The sequence below is a fragment of the Barbatula barbatula genome (genome assembly GCF_947034865.1).
Source record: "Barbatula barbatula genome assembly, chromosome: 19".
Lineage (NCBI taxonomy): Eukaryota > Metazoa > Chordata > Actinopteri > Cypriniformes > Nemacheilidae > Barbatula > Barbatula barbatula.
This window is the reverse complement of record NC_136782.1, coordinates 16130995-16152379: the sequence shown is the minus strand read 5'-3', so window position 1 is coordinate 16152379 and position 21385 is coordinate 16130995. Positions and strand designations below refer to the sequence as shown.

General features: G+C 38.6%; 1 protein-coding gene across 15 annotated transcripts in view; it reads left to right on the top strand.

Moving 5' to 3' along the window:
• msi2b (musashi RNA-binding protein 2b) overlaps positions 1-16106 on the top strand; it is a 213085-nt gene extending 196979 nt beyond the window's left edge. For 3 of the 15 annotated variants that reach the window (XM_079481932.1, XM_079481929.1, XM_079481920.1), the window contains 4 exons: positions 4621-4800; positions 9359-9513; positions 11910-11986; positions 13853-16106. In XM_079481932.1, the coding sequence (XP_079338058.1) occupies positions 4621-4800; positions 9359-9513; positions 11910-11951 (377 nt within the window). In that variant the 3' untranslated portion in view covers positions 11952-11986; positions 13853-16106. Of the gene's footprint in view, positions 1-4620; positions 4801-9358; positions 9514-11909; positions 11987-13849 lie in introns of all 15 variants that reach the window. The other 12 variants (XM_079481925.1, XM_079481922.1, XM_079481934.1 and 9 more) reach the window with 7 other exon arrangements.
• The last annotated feature ends 5279 nt before the right edge of the window (positions 16107-21385 follow it).

Sequence of the window (21385 nt, the reverse complement as noted above, 5' to 3'; positions counted from 1 at the left end):
AGTAGCAGACCGACTGTGCACAATGTTAAATTGCAATGCAAACACATTTTCGTGTTCTCTACACAGTTCTGCCAAGCGAACAGAATTGTGTCAGTCTCTCAGTGAAAAAGAGAGCTCATCTGGAGAACCTCCTGGAATAATTTGATTTAAATCGAAATAAAGGTGGTTTGAAATTAAGGGTAAATTAGACAAGTAAGATTGAGCTTGACTTGGGGTATTGCTTTTTAAGGCTGAAGCAGAAATATAACCCAACCTATTTCCAGAGTCATTTTCGTATGCCATCAAATCAATATTGATTCCAAAATAAATATGTATATATAATGTGTGTGTGTGTTTGTGCATGTGTGTGTGGTATATATATACAGTATATATATAGGGTCAGGCAGATTTGTTTATTTATACAAGTATACAAACACGCACAGATATGTTACATAAACACGGATATTTATTTTGGAATTGATCGGGAATCCGTCTTTCTGTTCATTTATGTTTTGTTAGATTGTGCTGGTGTATTTTTCTTAAAAAGAAAGTTAAAACCATATGCACCGTTTCCCTTATAGCTGTACCTGTATATAAAATGAGTTCTTATTTGTTTTGATCAGCTGAAAAACATGTTATCAAGTGAGGATGCTTGAGGGCATTTTTAGTTCAGTGTCACTTGCTATTTGCATAAATAACTTTATAGAGGAAATCTCTGTTTAATAAGTCAAGAAAAAAAACGACAAATAACATATTGAAAAGGCTTTGTTTTTCCCTGATTTTATATTTTTACTTTTATTTTAAGACCATTTTAATCTTGCTGTTGTTTGTGTGTCGAGCGTTGCGGCCGCGAGTAACACCACCAGAAAAAAACAAAAACATCCATCACTGTTTGTCTGACAGCGTGACAAATTGGCACTCTCTGTTCACTAAACAGCTGATAAAAGGCCCTCTTACTTACGTATTCATGTATTTATCTGTTTCTTGATGGTGTGGTGACAGACATTATGTATAATAACACAAAATCGTTGGAAGGGGTGGCTAAAAAGCAACCAGTGCTTTCATCTAAGCAACATCTCTGAAGCAGCCAGATGGGCTTTGTAATGGTGCAGTTGACAACTTTCCAGTGTGCATTCATTCTGAGCTCACCGCATCACACAGGCGGCGCTCCACGCATGCTGGGGGGTCTGGGGGCTCAGTGCAGATGTTGCCCAGACAAAGGCACATCTGGATGACCTACTCCCAGCTGTTCTGACACGACCTCAGAGTGCGTTCGAGGCCTTCTGCGCGGTGCACGGGGGCGTAATGATGAATAGACAAGGTGTCTACGCCCACCGCGAAACGACTGCTTCACATTTCTACAAAGCTATTCATCAAGTCGGTGGAAGTGAGTTTGCGCATCTATCACCTGTCAACGATGCGCGCGCTTGCCCCCCTCCCCAAACCTGCCATTATAGAGTAATTAGATTTCCCTTTGAGTGAAGGAGAGAGGCCCGCGGTACCAACACAGAGAGTTCGGGATTTGTTTTTGTGGAGGAAAAAAAGGTTCGTTTAAGGGTTTCGTTTTGTTTGACTTTAGGGTTGTACTTTGCCAAATAATTTGTATGAAAATATGTGCGCATTAATGGAAAAACACACACGCACGCTTTTTCCGAACTCGTAAAAAACGTTGCCAGGGCTGTTCTGCAACTGATTGGCAGCGGGGAACAGAGTCGTGGAGGAGCCATTATTGTGGCAACTTTTTATGTTTCACATTTTTAAATTTAGCTTCACCTTTTTTCGTTCCTCACATCCACTCGGTCAAAGTGAATCATTTGCATGCTCTCAGAGAGAGAATTAGCCGGCGAAGGTAATCAAGCAGCCCTATTCCGCCAGATGGCTTTCTCTATAGACAGTAAATGGGCAATTTTTACCTGCGCTTTATTTGGTGTTTCTGCTTCAGATAGCGCTGTCATTGGACGTGATCTACCTGGATAATAAACATAATTTCTGCAGCCTGTTATTAGGCAAGACCTTTCCTGCCACCTCAATAAAACGAACAGCGTTTCATGTCTAATTTGCGATGTCAATGCAAACAAAGAATCCAGGTGTGTTTGTTGTACGCACGGTAATGTCGTATTTTGCATCCCTTGGCTCCCGCTCGGCTGAATATTCATGCAGATTGCGGCAAGACCAGGGCATTGTCGTGTATAGAGAGTCGGGGAGCGGTAGACAAAGGGACGTCTCCGCGATCCCCTCCGCCCCCACTTTGCGCGCGCTTGTAAAAGGTCTTCATTTGTTTGTTGTTAAAGATCTAATTAAGAGGAACGAGGAGAAACGGGACGGAATGGCAGCTCATCTAATTAAGAGCCGCGTCCAGGGTTCCCTTTGAACCTCAAGGACGCCCATCTATTAGACGGGCCCATCAAAAATGGATTCAGCCTAAGTGCATTTTTGCTTGCTTCCTTTAAATGATTAAAGATGTGTGCGCTGGAGTGGGCTTTCCTCTCCTCTCCGACAGCCAGAGCACTTCAAGATGCCGAGCGCACCTCAGGCATTTCCTTCATTTTTGTGCAGTTAGTGGGAAACTGGTCGAACGTCGGGATGCATCGGTGATTTATTTGCGTTTGGGAATGTAGGTACTGGCAGAAGAGGGTTTTCGTGCCTGTTTACTCATCGCAGGCATCTGGATTTTGTTCCCAGACTGTTTTGAAGGCCCCTAACCTGGTGTACACTGCACAATGTGTTTGTTACATGCATAGCTTGTCAGATTGTACACTGTATGACTCTGTTGTGGTCACTGTGAAAGCAAAGACAAGTTTCGGGCAGACAGATCATTAAGAGGCGATTTGAGAAGGTCAATGCAGAGAGATCAGTGATTCACAATCTAGCTTTTTCCTTTATTTATTTTGCTTTATTACTCCCTCATCCCCTGTTTAAATATAGGCTCATGTAGACCTCATTTGTTTCACTGTGTATATCTGAAATCCTCTGAAACTAATTAAGGAAAAATAGGAGGAAGAAGAATCGGATGTAGTACCTCAGCTAGGCTGCTCTCATGAGACATGGTCTCTGGGCTGAGGGTTTATCTGATATAAAACATTAGCAGTGGGTCTGTATTGACTAATTGTAAACTGTTTGGCTGGAGTATGCGAGCTCTTTCCATCCTCTTACATCTTGCCTGCCGTTCATATTTTTACCTCTATAATAACAGCAGGAAGCGTAAAGGGACATTGGCTTAATAACACACCATCAGTTCTGGAAGCAGGACGATTTCCAGATGATCTTCTCAAACACAAGGTTATCTCATCTAACTGTGTGTTCTTGCAAAAAAGACAAAGTTTGGTCTTGAGGTTGTGCATACAGTAGGTAGTGAAATTATATATGGGTAGTTGACAAAAATATACGTGTCCTATGGTGTGACGGCAAGAAAGGGGGATTCATTTATTATTCGTATGAATGAGAGATTTATCTTAATTGTTATTTTTTCCTATATTTTTGCTGTATAGTATATTTGTCAGCTACACATAGTACACCCAAAACTTTACCATTTCTACTTTAATTATTTATTTTTCCTTATTTAATTATTGATTTGATCTTTTATCTTTCATTTCCTAAATGTATTTGGAGACTTTTTTACAAGTTACAATTTCTTTTTTTTTTTTAAATGACTTCTTCAGCTTGTCCCAAAATATGAATTCAGCGAACCATGGACAAGTTATAGAAATATGAAAATGTCTAAATCCTTCTTTCATTTTGATCCGCTTAAGTTGTTTTGTAATTCCATATTATATATAAATTCAAACCATATATACCGTATCTTTTTTGCATAATGCTTTGCTTCAAATTTGTGCTTGTGCTGTGATACTTAAAACATAACAATCTAATGCAATGACATTAATGTATTACATTGTAATACTCTCTATTGGTATTTTATGTATTACTTAAGATGGTATTTAGAAATAGCATGTAAAGACATATACTTGTGCACAATAAAATATATTTAGATTATATATACGTTTTGTAAATCCATTATCCACATATTTGAAATCTTGAAGTATGTTTTTTTATAGATTGTGACATTACGTATCACATGCTTTGTGATTCGGTAAATGATGTATTAACCAAATACCAAGAATACCACGCGGTATTCAGACATTATTGTCATGTTTATTATATTTGTGTGGATGCAGCCTCCGAATTTGCATTTCAAATAGTAAACATTCCTCTCTCAAAATATCCAGTCAGACAGATTTCTGAAGTCATCGGTTATCACTTTATAAAACTTCAGCATCCTCTTTTGATTTGTATTTGTGGCAGTACCATGTGCACTCTGCAGAGCTAAGTCTTTATTGTGTGTTTTCTACATAATATAGTACATTATAGCCTATAGTAAGTTGCTGGCCGGTTAACACGTCTGTATGTCTCAAATAAACACAAACTCACATTCACGCACAGCCACACACCACTGTTAAAGAGGGGAAACAGCAAAATATCGCATTATAAAATCTCTCTTATATTATGCTGCATTTTCATACCATGCAAGTCAGATATGTAGCATTGCCTCATAACATTACTATGTAAAATCCTATTACCCCCAATGACGGAGTACCACCCCCCTCCTTTCCCCTTCCTCCTCCTCCCCTGTACTGTATCTCCCAGGCTTCCCCGATTACGGTTTCTATTCCTCACCAAGCGACCAACGGGCACCCCCCTTCTCCTTTGCGGACTATGGCTCCCTGGGCCCCCAGGCGGCTCAGCTGCTGCAAAGCGAGCATGCCACATCGGCCTGCAACTCCCCTCTCCAGCACCTGGCCAGCCCGGATCAGTATAAGAGCCCAGGTGTGTACCCGCCTCTCATTCATTCAATGATTTATTTGATTCATGCAGTTGACTCATCACCCTGCCATTCATTTAAACAAAAGACAGAGAGATGGAAAGGGACCCGTGCATCCTCGCGGTTAGCTCGATGTGCGTTGATGAAAGCATTCTCATTGTGCCTGTGAATTCGAGGGAGCCGCTGTCCATGAATGTGTATATATGTGGTCGCTGATATGTACAGTATGTACTTGGCAAGCTGGATTTGACTGCAGTCACAATCCTCGTAGAATTAACAAGGCGTGCGTATATCTCATAGTACAGTATGTTCAGGCGGGTATATGTATTACACGCCCATTGGCTCCATAACTCTCAGCTGTCAGCCTGATGGTATATAATAAATGATATCAAAGCATCCTTTTTCGTAGACAAGTATAAAATGACAAGCCATTTGCTGGAAGACTATTTTGTCTCTTAGTTTGCTCTGTTGAGCACCCAATCGAATATTTGGAGGTACATATCATATTCTACACCTTCTTTTTTCTGTTTTGTATAGTTTTCAATTGGCCCAAAAACGTATTGGGATACCTTTGGAATTGGTCTTTACATTAGATATCGTATAGATAAATTAAATACATTTGGATATAGCTTAAAGGGACAGTTCACTTGAAAATAAAAATTCTGTCATCATTTACTCACCCTCGAGTCGTCATTTCTTCGTTCCAATGAAAACAGAAAGATATTTGTTAGAATGCTTTTAACCAAACAGTTCTTGGCCACTATTGACTACCATAGTAGGAAAAATGACAACTGTACTCAAATGTGTCATAGAACTGTTTGCTTCACAATATCTTCTTTTGTGTTCAACAGAACAAAGAAATGTTTAAGCTTTTTTCCTACTACGGTAGTCAATGGTGGCCAAGAACTGTTTGGCTACAAGCATTCTTTCGATTATCTTTCTCTGTGTTCATCAGAACAAAATAAATGCATGTAGATTTGAAACAATTTGAGGCTGAGTAAATGACAGAAATAAAGAACTTTAATATACAACATATAAAAATAATAATGACTTGTTATGAGTGAACTGTTTGTAGTAAAATTCTTGTTCTCACGACACATTCAGAGACGAAATTATTTCGAAACGTAGCTGAACTTTAATGAAAAAAACAGCACTGTTCCCCTTATATTCAGTGGCCTGTAGTTTAAAGAACACAGTCTTGATAATATATGAGATCTTGGCAATAAAAAAGAAAGAAGTGCCATCAAGGGTTATGATAATAACTAATAAATTGTCCTGCAGACATGGAGGCGTAGTTAAATCGGGGCCATTGCAAAACTCTTGAGTGTATCTTGTTCATGTCCCAATTAGGGAACGTTGACAGTATCGGTGAATGCAAATTATAATCTTCCCTGCTTTTCCTCGAGCTTTGTGAGCGATACACTTAACCCTTTTACTGCAACACTTCAACTTTCCATCTAGGAGAGGTCCTTAAATGATTGCACCTTCTTAAATGCACTCATGGTCCAGAACCAAGGTTTTTGAAATAAATCAATAATAGTTGGTAATGCGTATGAATGAGTTTCACAGCAGCGTTAAGCACTGAAAACGGTGCACATCTATTGATGGATTCTGGAGATACAAAAGACAGTTTTATGGAAAGACAGTCGTAACCGGTACTGTCAACCGGCGTACAGTTGTTGAATATTTTAGAAATAATTGTATTGGTGATAAAGGAGATTTTGAGAGTTAATGCTTTGATCTGGATCATTTGCGTACAACATTTGTGTGATGACATCATTACAAGGACAACCTGTGAACAGCCTGATACTAAAGACATTGTTGGACACACTGCTTGATTGAAAGCCTCTTAACGCTTGTATTTGTTGAAATTCTGACACAATGAGCACCATCCCTACATTCTTTGCGTAGTGAAACTGTTGTTGTTTTGAGTTTATCTCATTCATTTGCTTTCCAAGTTTGACTCTTAACATTTTAAAGGAAAAGTTTGAAGTTACCTTCAAGTTGTTCCAAACCTTTTTACATTTTGTTTGATTGGTTGAACACAGAGAAAGGTATTTGGAAGAATGTAAGCAGCTGAGATTTCTGGGGCATCATTGGCTGCCAAAGTATAAATAAACGTTGTATCTTTTTTATTTTGAAGAATTGAGGAAAACCCTTCTAACAGTTCTGGGGCACCTTTGACTACCATTGTAATTTTTTTCTACTATGGTAGTCCATGGTACCGCAGGAATCTCAGTTGGTAACATTTTTCCAAATGTCTTTCTTTGTGTTTGACAGAACAAAGAAAAGTTTACAGGTTTGGAACATCTTGAGGCTGAGTAATTCATGACAGAAAATGGTCATGGTTTAATCATCATTTTGTTTTATTATCATTTTATATGTGTAACTAAAATTAATTTTAAAGATTTTTTGATGAGTATATTTTTTAAGACTCGATGCATTTGATGACTTAATGTAATCAACATCGTAAAAAAAACGTTTACTATAAAATGTTAAAACTCAACACTGTCATAGACATTTTGGCGACTTGATGTTGCTAAGCGTGTGACATATTTCATATTTTGCATTCAAAAGCCACTCATAGGCGGTACGTTAGCGACAGCCATCCTCCGTTCTGCTCAGATCTACCACTCTTTCCCATCATCCCTAGAAGTAGCTGTCTCTATTTTGATGCACTGACATTTAGAAGTGAGAGCTCTGGCTTGTGAAGCACTCACCTTTCCTTTTGTCTGTCTTCTCATTTGTTTGAAAAGCAGTTGAATCGTGCAAGCATTCCTCCTTGGGTTTACCCACAGTGGCATATTGCCCTCTATCTAATATATGTTCTCAAATGAGTCTTTTGGGCTAATATTCCTTTCGCACAGATATCTTTTAGCCTTCTGGAGGCTGCTTGGATGATAGATTCCCCCCTTGAATGGGTGCTAAGCTGAAGGCCTCAGTGTGTGAAGGAACTTGATTTAATATTGGCTTATTAATGGAAGTGTCATAAAGGGCCGCGCGTAGGAGAAAAATGAGCACGGCAAGGGGCCTCAAAGTTTCAGAGAGCTTTCATTTAATTTAATTGGCGCATTTGTTTTTATTTTCGTTAATTCGCCTCTCCACTGCAATGAAATGAAGGGGTCATATGTTTATGACAGCAGCCATGGCTCAAGTGCTCTGATAGAGTTAAGCTAATTGTAATATCCCTCCAAACCCCCCGCTCGCTCACTCTTCTAATTTTCACAGTTTTTTAGTGCTTGCATTCATAAAGCGAATGTTCACTTTCTAGTCTTCAGTTTCAGAAAAGCCGCATTCACAACTCCGTTTGGCCTTTAGCGCGTCATACCCAAGACACCCTCAGCAATTTCCTGGTTTCCGGGTAGCTGCTAGGCCTGATAGCCCCCTGACGCTAACAGCCAGATAATCACCGCCGTATATTTAAAAAAAATGGAGGTGAGGGATAGAGAGAGACCACTTTCTCAATGACAGGTGTTGATTAGATAGGGAGTGTTGTGGCAAAATCCCCCATGCAATTTTCAGAGAGGGACTGTGGAGAGCTTGCAGTCAAATTTGAAGTAGGATAGACGTGGAGCACTTGATGTGAGATTGGGGCAAGGGAGCCTACGCGAGCGGAGTGGGCCGAGGTTATAGTAATGACGGTAACCTGCGAGGAAATGATTCATTCTCGCTCTTAAACTCTTAAACATCTCAGGCGCCCTTAGAGAAAAATCCTCTCGGACCTTCCTCGGAAAACATCTCCGTACCGCGGCGGTCCAGCTTGCTTAACCACCTGCTTGAGCTCCTGTCTGAGCCTGCATGCCATCTGAATAATAATGAATAGATGCATCCGACACATGCGTGGATGACAAAAGATGGTTGTAAAGCTTGATGCTAAGCTCATATTAGCATGCATTTTCCAATGCGTGTATATGTCTTTTACACAATATAAGATTATAAATGCCCACAATAAAATACATATACTGTATTCATTATGTTGCCGTCCTCAAAAGTCTCATTATGGCTTTCTTTATATCTTTCAAAGTTAGACAATTAAAGTGATGGTTCACCCAAAAATGACGATTCTGTCAACGTTTACTCGCCCTCTTGTCATTTCTTCACTTCTATTGTATGGACACAAAACCAATGCAAGTCAATGGGTGCCAGTTAACACCAAATATCTTATACACCATATACACTCAAAATATCTTCTTTTGTGTGAAAGTCGAAGTTGCAAATGAGAAAATGATGACATCATTTTAATTTCTAGATGAAATATCACTTCAATAGTCTACTGAAAATCCTGGGCTGTGGTCTGTATACACTTTCTATTCACTTTGGTCTCAAATTAACATATTTTTATTACATAAACCAAAGAAACTTCAAGTGTTGTAAAAACCAAGAGGGTGAGTAAGTTATGACAGAATATGTATAAAAATGTCACTATACACTATAGACATATACACGCATCCTCCTCATAGACCTGTTGCTTTGAGTATGTACTTTGTAAGTGCTGCTGCACACCAGCAGTCCCATCTAGCACCCCTGCTCACATTACTCTTGGCACGGTCGCTTCTCCGGCAGGCACCAACCCACCTCGGCCTGGAGTCTTCCCTGGAGCCAGCAGCCCCGGGCCAGTGGCTGACCTGTACGGCCCGACCGGCCAGGACTCCGGCGTGGGCAACTACATTAGCGCTGCTAGTCCCCAGCCTGGCTCCGGCTTCGGACACAGCATTGCTGTAAGTATCCAATGTGTTAACCTCCATTCTGTCCCTCCTGCTGCACTCTGCTCATGTTAGCGCTTTAAGTGTCCTGTAGTTTTAGAGTTTTGTAGATTTGACTGAGCTGTTGTATAATAATCGTAATTTCGGATATGCTAAAGAGGTGAGTTTGCCCTGGTTAAACTAGATTGCGCGTGGTTAGATAACGGGAGGTTTTAACCCAGACAGCACAGGTGCGTCTGAAAGATGTCTGCTAAAGATCTGGAAAACATATGCTGCGTAAAAGCATCTGCCGCACGTCGTAGGAAGAGCAGTTTTACATACATTCTAAATCACAAACATCTTACAGACATCTTCTAGATGTCTATGTGACATCTGACAGCACAGATGTATCGCAGATGAGCAAACAATGAAAAGGTATGTCTTATAGATCATCAAATAGACGTCTGCCAGATGTATGGCTGCTTTCAGTGTACACTTACCATATAAAATTTACACAAAAGTGGAACGACTATCTTGGGAATTCCCTTAAGGATTCAAGCACCCTGAATTGGATAATGAAAGCTTGGCATGCTTCCAAAAGGAATATATTTCTAATACAACGAATAAGACTAAAAGCATTCGATTTGAAATCTGAAAGTAAGCTAATAGATAATGATATACAGTATTACGGGGGGAGTAATAAATAAATGTCTCCAACGTTATGATAGATGTGCATGTTTTACCGATACTAATTATTAGAGAACAAGGCTGTAAAAACAGCTAAAGGCTGAAAAATGTGAAATGCAGGTCTCATTAGCGCAAAGCAGGTGCCTTGGCAAATAGCTGAAGCTAGATAGCGTCGGGTTTAGCATTGCTAACATTTCTACATTCCCACCAGCATTTCTATCTCTTTCTTTCAACTTCAGAATAACAAACTGTGAACTTGTACCGGCTGTCAGCAACAGTGTGATGTGTCAGGGTGCTTTTGTTCATGTGCCAGCCTGCAGGACAGAAATCTCACAATTAGTTCTTCTCTCGTTTTCAAGCCGGTATTTTGTTTCTCGCGCACAATGGCTTTTTTATTTTTCCCGCGGATGATGGGCATACCAGCGGAAGCCTTTGAAAGGTCCCCCACACAAAGTGCATATGTAAATCAATAAGGCAATAATAAACTCTTGTGAGAAACCCCTGTCATAAGAATATGTTGTATTGCCCTTTGAAGCCATAGGCATTCATCATTTTTCCGCCCGTCCGTTTTTAACCTTTAACGGAGCGGAGAGATAGAGCGGCAGAGGCCGGCTCGCAGGGGGTTGATGAGGGATGCCGGCTAAATCACAGGCCGCAGAGAGAATAACCAGCTCCGGCCGTTTTTTCCCATTGTCGTCGAGAAGCATCAAGGTCTGCCGTAAAAATAAACAAGAGCCTTGGTCGGTGAGGACGCTGTTTATTGCACCATTTAGCTTTGAATGTCCCTCACATATCTTGTTTGTGAGGGAAACCAACATTAGTTTTTTTCTATCGTGCCCTTAAGTACAGTTTGCAAAACAGACCGGGCACTCATTAAATCTAAACTGGATTTTTCAGAATAACAGTGTCACTTTGCGCTTGACTTTCAGAGTTTTTCTAACCTAAATTGAGTCAAATTTAGGCTGGCCCCAAACCCTCAGAACGTCTTACTGGTGATTGACAAGGTTCCAATGTTCTTTCTTTCCTGGCATGAACTTTTGCTTCAGTTAACCTCCGATAGCCTCCTAACAAACTGAAAGATTTTTTGTCTGAAATGTGTACCCCACCTGACACTGGTCAAGTTCACAGTTTCGCTGAGACTCGTCTGTGATTTCGAACGTATTTCTTTTTCTTCTTGACTTTAGGATTTTAAAGCATGAATTGTGATTTTTGGTGGATTTAATAATGTTGTTATTGTTGGCATGCATGTAAAAGATCCTGTGTACATAAATAGTGTATGTAAATATTTTGTATACACTTTTTATCAAAACACTTAATGATTCAAAGGTTTGCTGTTTGAAATGTACATATTTCTTCAGGAAATGATTTCAATGCTTTCAATATTGTTGATATAATAATTATTACAAATAATTATTTGTTAATTGTTGTGTTGTATTAATAATTAAATAATAATGGTTATGTGAACAATAATAATAAGAAGAATAGTTATTATTATTGTTTATAATAACAATAACGATGATAAAGCGAATACGAGTTATTATATTAATATTGCATTTGTATATAATTATCATATACTGTTCACTTACATCAGACCAAAAGAATCATGATGTGTATCCAAGTCTGATGTGTATCGAAGAAAATGTTTTCATGCTAGCAACACATGGAGTGATTGAAATATACTGACCTGTGGTAGACGTATTAAGCTCTTCACTCATACTGACACATTACTAACTGTACACTTTTAGGGTCCTTTGATTGCGACAGCTTTTACAAATGGATACCATTGAAACCTAACAGGTGGTTGGTTGCCATCTCATTTGAGGTAGATATATCCCGTACTATTTATCAGATCTTATCGATTTGTTCCATCATAATCATGTATCTATTCACGCTGTTTTCTTCCTGTTTCATCTTCCTATTCGTTTTCCCTCTCACTTGATCTCAGTTTCATTTGTGTTTCGCTTCTATTTTTCATTAGACACCACGAGGCTTTTACAGGGCTTTCGTTAACATCCCAGACAAGTGAATTTTACCATAATATGCTGCAAAGGTCTCCTTTGCAGATGTATTATTTATTATTGATTTTACATTTAAAAGCCCCTTAAAAGCATTTAAAAGCGTTTCCGTTTCGCAAAAACCACTCTCTTATTTGTCACTACTTTTTCCTTCATCCTCCGCACGCCTGCCTCTCATCCGACTGTTCTTTTCATGCGCAATGTCTGCGATTGGATTTACTCGAAACCGCGCAATTGCTGCTTTTCTGCCGCAGTTCTATTGCGAAATCCCTCGCACTGCAATCCCACTGCGCATTGACGGTGAAGTGCTGTTTTTGGATAATACGCACAGGTGTTGTTGCTTTGATTAGTGCGCACCTGGAACTGAGCCCTTGAACTCGGAGCGTGCAGAGTATCAGTTGACTTGGGTACCGTCTGATGTCATTCATCAGGTTTTGGGGAAGAATGCAGCTTTGCAATCACTGCTCTCTTGTGATGGCGTGTATGGGGGGGGGGGGGGTCGTTAAAGACTTGCTTTATATCAAGTGAATGTGTATTTATTCGTCTTAAAAAAGATATCATTGTCCCAATATACTCAGGTAACGGAATCGTGTAAGGGTTGAGTAATGTCATTTTAGAGTGTAATGTCCCTTTAAATTTCTTCGGCCTGTTTTCTTTAATGTGCCGCATTCAGTGTTATTACAGTCTGCGGCTCTATGGTACTTACCTTTGACCTGTAGTTTGTATAAGAGGCCTGCGCACCGCAGTCGGATTGCCATAATCTTCCTAAATAGCTTCTCATTTTGTCCTTGAAGGAAAACAGATGATTCATTTAATGAGAAGGTAGAACCGCTAGGTTTGTACAACTGCAAATATACGGATTCTCCAAATGTTTGATTGAAGAACACACGATCAGCAGTCAGAGAAAGCAACAGCATCATGGCGATTCTAAAGAAGCCGTTTCTAAACCTGTCATTTCCTGCCTTGATGGACGTCCGGAGAGTTTTTGCATGCTTTAAACTCTAACATATACAGCACACATGAGTCATGTCCACTCCTGAACCCCTCTCGCCTGCATTCCCATGTGTTTTGTATCTGAGCCTCTGCCTGAACAATTTCCTATGTCAGAGAGTCATAATGAAAAGATTTGGAGTCGAGTGGCTGCAACTGTGAATTATATAACATTACTACTTCAATTGAAATGCTGTTGTTGTCCTACATTCGACAAGGCTGAATCGATACACAGTTTATGTTTTATTGGTTTACAGTTGTACTAGATGTACTGCGTACCAGCAGAAACGTGTCATTTTAGAACCATTTGAGTTTTTTAGTTCGACCGAACCAAATGGTATTAGAACATTTTGGAATCGACATCATTTGTATTGATACGTTCATAATTTGTATACGTTTTTATAATTAATACAATTTTAGTCATTTTTAAATTATGAAATAATTCATTCTTACAAAGTAAAAGTAACAAGCCAACATTTTTATCTTATGTATGCAAAATAAATCTGACAAGTGTGCAGCATGTAAAGAGGTCATAGAGTCCTTAAAAAGTTTAAATTCCCAAATGTAACATCTCCAGTAAGAGATTGTGGCACAGGTATGGCTCAAATGCAGCACGTGTTGACCCCCTTCAGCGAAACGGTGAATTTCTGTATTTTGAGACGTCTCTCTGTTTGCTCCAGCAGAGTTTATCAGGAGGCCCGGGGAAGACTGGTCGGAGTTTCTAATTGGTTCTGTGTACAGGTAAAGGCCCTTAATCTTCAAGCACTACAGCGCTGGATGGGATTCTGAAGCTGAGATGCTCCACGCGATGAACAAACGAAACATCTCGGAAAGAAAAAAAGAAAAAACAAAAACAACCAAACAATCTGCTGTACTATTATTGAAAACTGGCTTTTGAATATTTGATCCCAGTGTAGCCCCTTAACTTGAAGTAGGATTTTAATAATGTTTTCCTTTGTCGTTTTTCTTTCTCCCTTTTAAAGAGTTTCTTAGTCATCTTTTATTGTGCACACGTCGAGTCGAGGAACGACATTTCTTTATAGATGTTCTTCATTGTTCACGAATGTTCTCTGATGAGAACGACTATGTACGACTGATTTGTTTTTTTGGTTGTGTATCTTTTTCTGTTGAAGTTGTGATATTCCAATAGCAGTTTCATTTCACAGCCCTCGTCTAGCGCATTTTCAGGTTTCATTTCATTTCACACGAACGAGAAAAGCGATTGAACCGAGCTTGAAAGGGCGACGTTTTTAAGTCAAGCCTAAAACCGCAATGAGTGTGTAACTCAAAAAAAATCTTAGTAGCTCTGTTATATGTTTATTGTGATGTCTTGTTAACCATGATTACCTATTTTTGGCAATAAGAGGACTACAATATTTTCACAGTCCTTTTTTATAAATGTCATTTTTGTTGTGGATAAAAGAAAAAAGAAAAAGCTTTCCTTTTAATACTTTGTGAAATGAGATTTAAAAAGATACGATTCTGTAAATATTCTCTTCACTGCATCAAACTGTTTCTGAGAGAGAACCATATTTTTGTGATGGTGTCATAAAGGTCGTATTGTGCGCAAGCTGAAATATGTCAGTGCAGAAATAATCTTTGAGGCTCAATGCAGTAACCGAGATCCATCAGTAGCACAAAAAGCCGTGTTTTTCCCCAGTACGGATGAAATCCGATCAAATGTTAGCTCGCTTTGTAAATACTGTTGGCTTTACAACTGTGCAGGTGTCATACCAGCACATGAATTAGCTAGTACGTTAAAATGTGCACAGCTTACAAAGACAATATACTTTACAAGGTATACGCAAATCAGCATTGCGATAAAAGAAAAAAAATCACCACAAAATCCAAAGCACACATTCTTTTCCTTTTTTTTGTCGCTTTCGACGAGCCTGATGTTAAGACATTTCACGTTAATGTTAGAGTTTGCGTTTTAGCGTTTCTTAAGAACAACGTGGGTTCGGTTCCCACAGTTTGTCCACGTGTCAAGATTTCTACATGCCTGGATTGGGTACAACGAAGGCAATATTTTCAAAAACGATTAGGAAAACAGATCTTTTATATCATTACCTCAGTCCTGTGAGAATTACTTTAAAGGAGAAGTACAAATTAATTTATTTTAGGCTAAGACAGTTATAAAAAAAGATATTAAAGTGTTGTTTTGAAATTAAGTCAATCATTGCACTGTGAGAGAGATTTTATCATTTTCTATTTGCACATGTTACTGACAGTCTCACGTGAAGGATCGCTGTGGAAACCATTGGTTTTTTGAGTCTTGGCTTGCATTGATTTGAAGACTGTACTTTTGAATAATCTCTTTCCAGGGGTTTTCTTATATAGATATCCGAGAAGATGCGTTTATTGGTAGCAATAGTTAATTTCCTCAGAAACACTGAAACTGATTGAAACCAGTAGCTGCTACACACATTTGTTGTACATGTGGGGACTGGATTTTATTGAGACACAAATGGCATTTAGAAACATGAATGATATTTACAAATATGAATCGACTGATGTATGCTGTTATTCGATCTTGCTGTTTTGGTTTTTTTCAGTTATTTAATTCTGTTTGTTTGTTTGTTTGTTTGTTTTTCGTTTCACTAAACTAACAGGTGTGAGGCAGAATGCTGGATTTTTTTCTCACGAAGGCAACTTGATCAAGTAATAATGATTTAAAAAACGCAAGGAGAACTTTGTGCTAACTGTTTGAGCTGTCGAGAAGACAAACGTATAAAAAAAGAAAGAAAATCCCGAACATGTTTTGAATTTCAATAGGGATGGATCTTTATCAATATTTTTGTGGATGTTAATGATTATACTAAATATAACTGACAATAATACAGATATTATGTACTGTATTTATCAATTGTTTATCTCTTCATTCCCTATCACCTCATTCAGTAATCTTATGTTGATCATTGTATTTTAGTAGTATGTAAACAAAAAAAAGAAAAAGAAAAAAAGAGGAATATGAATTTACCTTGTAAACGAGTCTTGATGCCAGTGTAGTGGTCTATACACTTCTTGGTTGGTATTTATCACATTTCCCCTCTTCCTCACACTCCTTTTGTCTTTATGCCCTTTCTATATCTGTCTCACTCTCTCTCTCTCTCACTCTCTCTCTTTAGTGAGTAGCTGTAGGTGTATTGTATTTAATGTTAAGGTGTAGAGGTATTCATTAGCTATTGTAGGACCAGTAAGGATAGAACTTTCTCTTTGTAATCATTTAAAGACAAAAGACAAAAAATGCAGAGCGTTATTTTCATAGTAATTTTTCTTTCTTGGTTTTTTCCTGTATTTTAGTTTTCCCTACTTTTTTGTTCCACTGTTTTGCTGGTCTCACATGGTTTCAACTAACCAAAGCTCTCACTGATGAAATCTAGGAGAAAGAAATTGCTGTACGACAGAATTGTAACCGAGGCATTAATTGGATCCCCACCCTTGAATGTTTTTAAAGGGGTGTGCCATACTACCTTAAATGCTAACGCTAGATATGCAAAGCCGATTTTACTTACATCATTTTTATTTAAGCTAACTACGGACGTGGATTTTATTACAAAAATGACAAATTCATATTTCTTTTGTAAGTCCTAAAAAAGTAATGAGGATTTAGCCTCATGATTATGTGGATGAAACTGTCATAGGTTTTTTATCTTCTCATTGAAAATATCCCAGTGGCTCTTGGCGCCACTCTTTTAAATACTCGTTTTTATGTATCTGCTTAGAAGAATACATGAATTAGTTTTCAGTCACTCGGATCATGAAAATAGATTGTTCTTACGCTTTAATTGTGTTGCCAGCTTTACGTTTTAATTCAACATTTACATTTGACAGCCGCAGTGCTTCCTAGTCAGGTGTCACGCTAAGCATCACTTAGTGTAATTCCAGCGTCAAACCTGTTTAGTCTAAATACACTGTATTCCTGAATCGCATCTGTTCTCAGGGATATCAAACATGAGCCAATGCGCCACCTTTGTAAGGGAAATTTTAAATGAGACTCCGAGTGAGTTATAGTCAGATCTACAGTACAGCACAACTTTTGATGAACGACTGCATGACTTCCTGAGCTAAATTTGAGGTTGCTGCGAAGATGATGTAATGCATGAGCATTGTGCGCAGCATTTTCTCATTGAAGACATAAATTGCAATACATGGGTTCTTAAATGAACTACGTGGTTAGCTGTATTTAGTTGGACTGCTGCGGTGAGACACGTGATGAATCGCCCAGAAAGCATTTACACGTAGTTAAACACTCTTCAATTCTGAAACATCAGCAGATAAAGCACATTTGCTCTCTATCAAATGAGAGCGTGACTTTTAACTTTAGATTAAAATGAAGGCTGGCAACCTTTTAAAACGCTCTTTCACGTCTGTGTCTGTTAGCTTACTTTTCAAAATCATAATTTGATCCCGTAGCTTGGACTTTAAGGTAGCATGGCTCTGTTGCCACCATTTTGTTTTCCATGGACAGCAGTTTACAGCGGATGAATGTTATACATCTTGCTAGACTAGTTAAATCATTGGAAAATTGTTGGTTTTAAAGAGAAAACAAAAGAAACGACCTGGAAGGTGTCGGGGGTTATTGGGAGTGTACTACCGTATCCATTTAAACTTGAATTTTGTGGCAAGTGCTAGGCAATGGCCAAAACGATCATCCCACTACAAAAGCAACAAAGCATTCAACATGTCTGTGTACAGTATACTTGTGTACATTTACAAGATATATATGTATAGTGTATATATCTCTTTGTTCAATTAAGGAAACTGCCTCATAAACGTTCATCGATCATTGTTGTTGGTGAACAGAAAGGGGCGTCGAGCTCCATACAGTAACTCGCACACTGTTTCGCTGACCATCGAATCATTTCGTCATTTGTCCTATAAGAGTAATGAGAGCTATAGATGTAACTGGAGGCAGGTTAGTAGTTTAGCTGCAGAACGTTGTTTTGAACAAACGGGAATGTCCAATAGAAGCGATACAGTTAACACAATAACACAAGGTGTGGATGGTTATTTATTTCTCATTTTTATTTTGGCAACTCGGTCTCGCGTTTTCTCCCGGGGCTTCGGTCTCGCTGATTGCCTTGCCCATTCCTAACACTTGCCCATTTTTTAATGTTAACGGACTTTTTACCGCGAAGAACTGACTGAACGGACTGACGTCTGAAAGCATCTTTCAGGTCCTCCTGTATGGCTTGCTCAAGCCCTGTTGTAAAATAAACTAAAGTGGATGGGGGTCTCTCACATCTCAGATGTGGAAAGTATAATTTTATATTTGTATTTTCAAATAATGATAATAATAATAAAAATGTTTGTGAAAGGTTTCCATCCTCTACTGTGGTCCAGAAATCAATGTGTTTGTCTGGAAAAGATACAAAAAAAATAATAAATAAATAAATAAAAGAGTTTTGAACCATTTCACTCATGGTTTTTATTTTCAACTTTGTCAAGCTATTGATTTGTGATTCGAAAGAAATGAATATACCTGCAAAAGATTGTATGCCAGAACATGCACAACGATTAAAATGCACAAATTTCAATACAGAGCCCAAAAGCTCTTGTGTAAGTTCTTTTTATTTTCGTAATTGTTTATTCTGCGTCGTTCGAGACACATGCAGTATGATGGAATTAGGCCTGTCACGAAATCACGATTATTGTGGCCCAAAGATCCAATATAACCCTGTTATCGATGACATTTTAGAAAAGAAAGTCTAGCAGCCTTATTTTGTTTCTTTTTGCTATTGAATGACACTCGCGTGACGGAGGAATTTTTCATCACCCTCATGTCATTCCAAACCTTTACGATACAAAAGAAGACATTTTAAAGAAGGTTCGGTGATCAAACAGCACTGACCCTTGTGGACTTCTCTTGGTCAGACAACAAAACCACTGAGACATTTCTCAAAATATCTTCCACAGAAGAGTCATGAAATTAAACAAAAAGTACCACCAGATACTGCCGCAGGACTATTTACTATATTATTTTATATTTGAACACCATATAAATATCATGAGTATCAATATTATGGTTATTGTCAGGACTGTTATATTGGGACACAATAGATATGGTATAGAAAAATAGTAGACCTCACTCTAAAATGCTAACCATGAAGCGTTAAGATATCCGAACTTTCATGTTGAACAATAGATCGTTTTTATATTACCAGTCATTCGTGCAAAAATGACAACAAAAGACAGATTTTCAGTGCACACCAAATGAAGCACATTAGTTATTTCTCACGATCAAATGAACGAGGAATAATAAATCGGGTACAAGGCTGAAAGGCTGAGCTTGACACAACACCGTTTGTAAAATTGAGAAAACAGAATGAGATGTCTCCAATGTGTTAAACACTCATTTGTGGTACAATAGTTACATTTCGATGTGGACTTTTATTTCAGAATCTTAGAAAACAAATATAGAAAGCTTTCTGAAACAACACCAGGTCGTACTGTACACAGAATCCAATCAGACGCTGGTATTGTCGTACGCTACACTTGTGCTTCCTTATCAAGTGGTGTTTCAACCGGGATGAAAAATGCAATGCGTGCAGGCTGGCAGAAATTAATGTCATTTTTAATTTGACTCGCTGTCCCATTCTCAAATGTGAAATTGCCTTGCTGAATGTAAGGTGTGACAGCTATTATAAATGTGTGGAAATCCATCTTCCACCCTGCCGCCTCTCCCCTCTTCCTCCGTCCTGTTTCTCTCTCTCTCTGGCACCGAGGGGCGAGCAAGCTCCCTTCATGGTTACTATCACTGTAGCTGTCCACCCACACACTTCACGTTAGCCTTTGGATAGTGCCATGACTCATTGTATTCACTGTTTGCCAGGAGAGAAATACGGAGAGATTTCTCTGCTTCCCTCTTATCAGGAGACCACTTAGACAGGAGAACTTTCAGCACTGCATTCCAACCTGTTCAATCTGAGGGAAAGAGCTGCTATTCTGTCAAACAGCTCGTCTTATAGCATGTGTAGCTTCTAACTTACGGCAGGGAATCTCTGCGTCGTTTATGTACTCGTGTGCAGGTGTTAGTGACATAAGACCGCAAAATGCCCGTGAATTAAATCTGTCATTTGAAGAGATGGAAAAACAAAACTTAGTTTTTCCCAAAAAGACGCTGTGATGTCACAATAGGGTAAGTTGCACCTGGAGACCTTTGTGTCGTGACGCCCGGCAACAAAGCGCTGGTAAGGTATCAGCTGACTAAAGTAAACCAATTAAATTGTTTGAAAAATGACTGCAGGTGTCGGGAGCTTTCTCCAGAGAACTCATTTGGAGAGTTCTGCCTTCTCTGGTGTATATTCAAGACGGAGATGCCCTACCTTTAAGGCCCGTCTGCGTGTTTGTACGGGCAGGAAAAATATCACGGGCTCCTCTCCGCTCACTCTCAAAGCCTCTCGAAGAGGTGTGTTATCAACTAACTCGGGTTTACACAAGACTTTTATGTACACAATATATTAAGCGAGAAAATTTCCTTGGCTTTCACGAGTGCTTTTACTGCTGCTTCTCGTACGTTTATATTCTTGCTTGTTTTTCCAAATCGCAAGGAAGCAAAGGAACTTTTTACACAGAATACTTAATCCTGGTTGTTCATTTTTTTGGATAATGCAGATCTGTCCAATTGACTCAGTCTTGACAGTGTCATGTTCATAACAGTGTGTAATGTTTCTCGCATAATAAACTCATTTCAGGTTAAAGGTATTGTTCACCCAAACATGAAACGTCTTTCGTCATTTATTCGCCCTCGTGTCATTTCAAACTTGTATGACTTTGTTTCTTGTGCTGAACACAACAGAAGATATTTTGACTTCAATTGTATGGACACATGACCCATGACACCATTCTCTAAATATCTTTTTTTGTGTGTTCCACAGGTTTTGAACAACACGAGGGTGAATACATCATCACATCATTTTTATTTTTCGCTTTTAATAGTCACTTTTTGATACATTTTGTATATTCTTTACAAAGCAAGGTAGTCGAAATAAAAACGCTAACTGTGATGCAAGATTTGATCACCCTGGGGTTTATTTAGCAAATATGTCCACCATATTTAAGTTGTTTATATTATCAGCTTTCTCCTGATTTAATTTCAATGCGTTCTCAAATTGTATTTAGGGTCTCTGCTAATACACAGGTATACTTAGGTATATATAGGTATAAGTAATATAGGTAATAGTTGATAAATGATCTTATTTTGTGTCATTGGA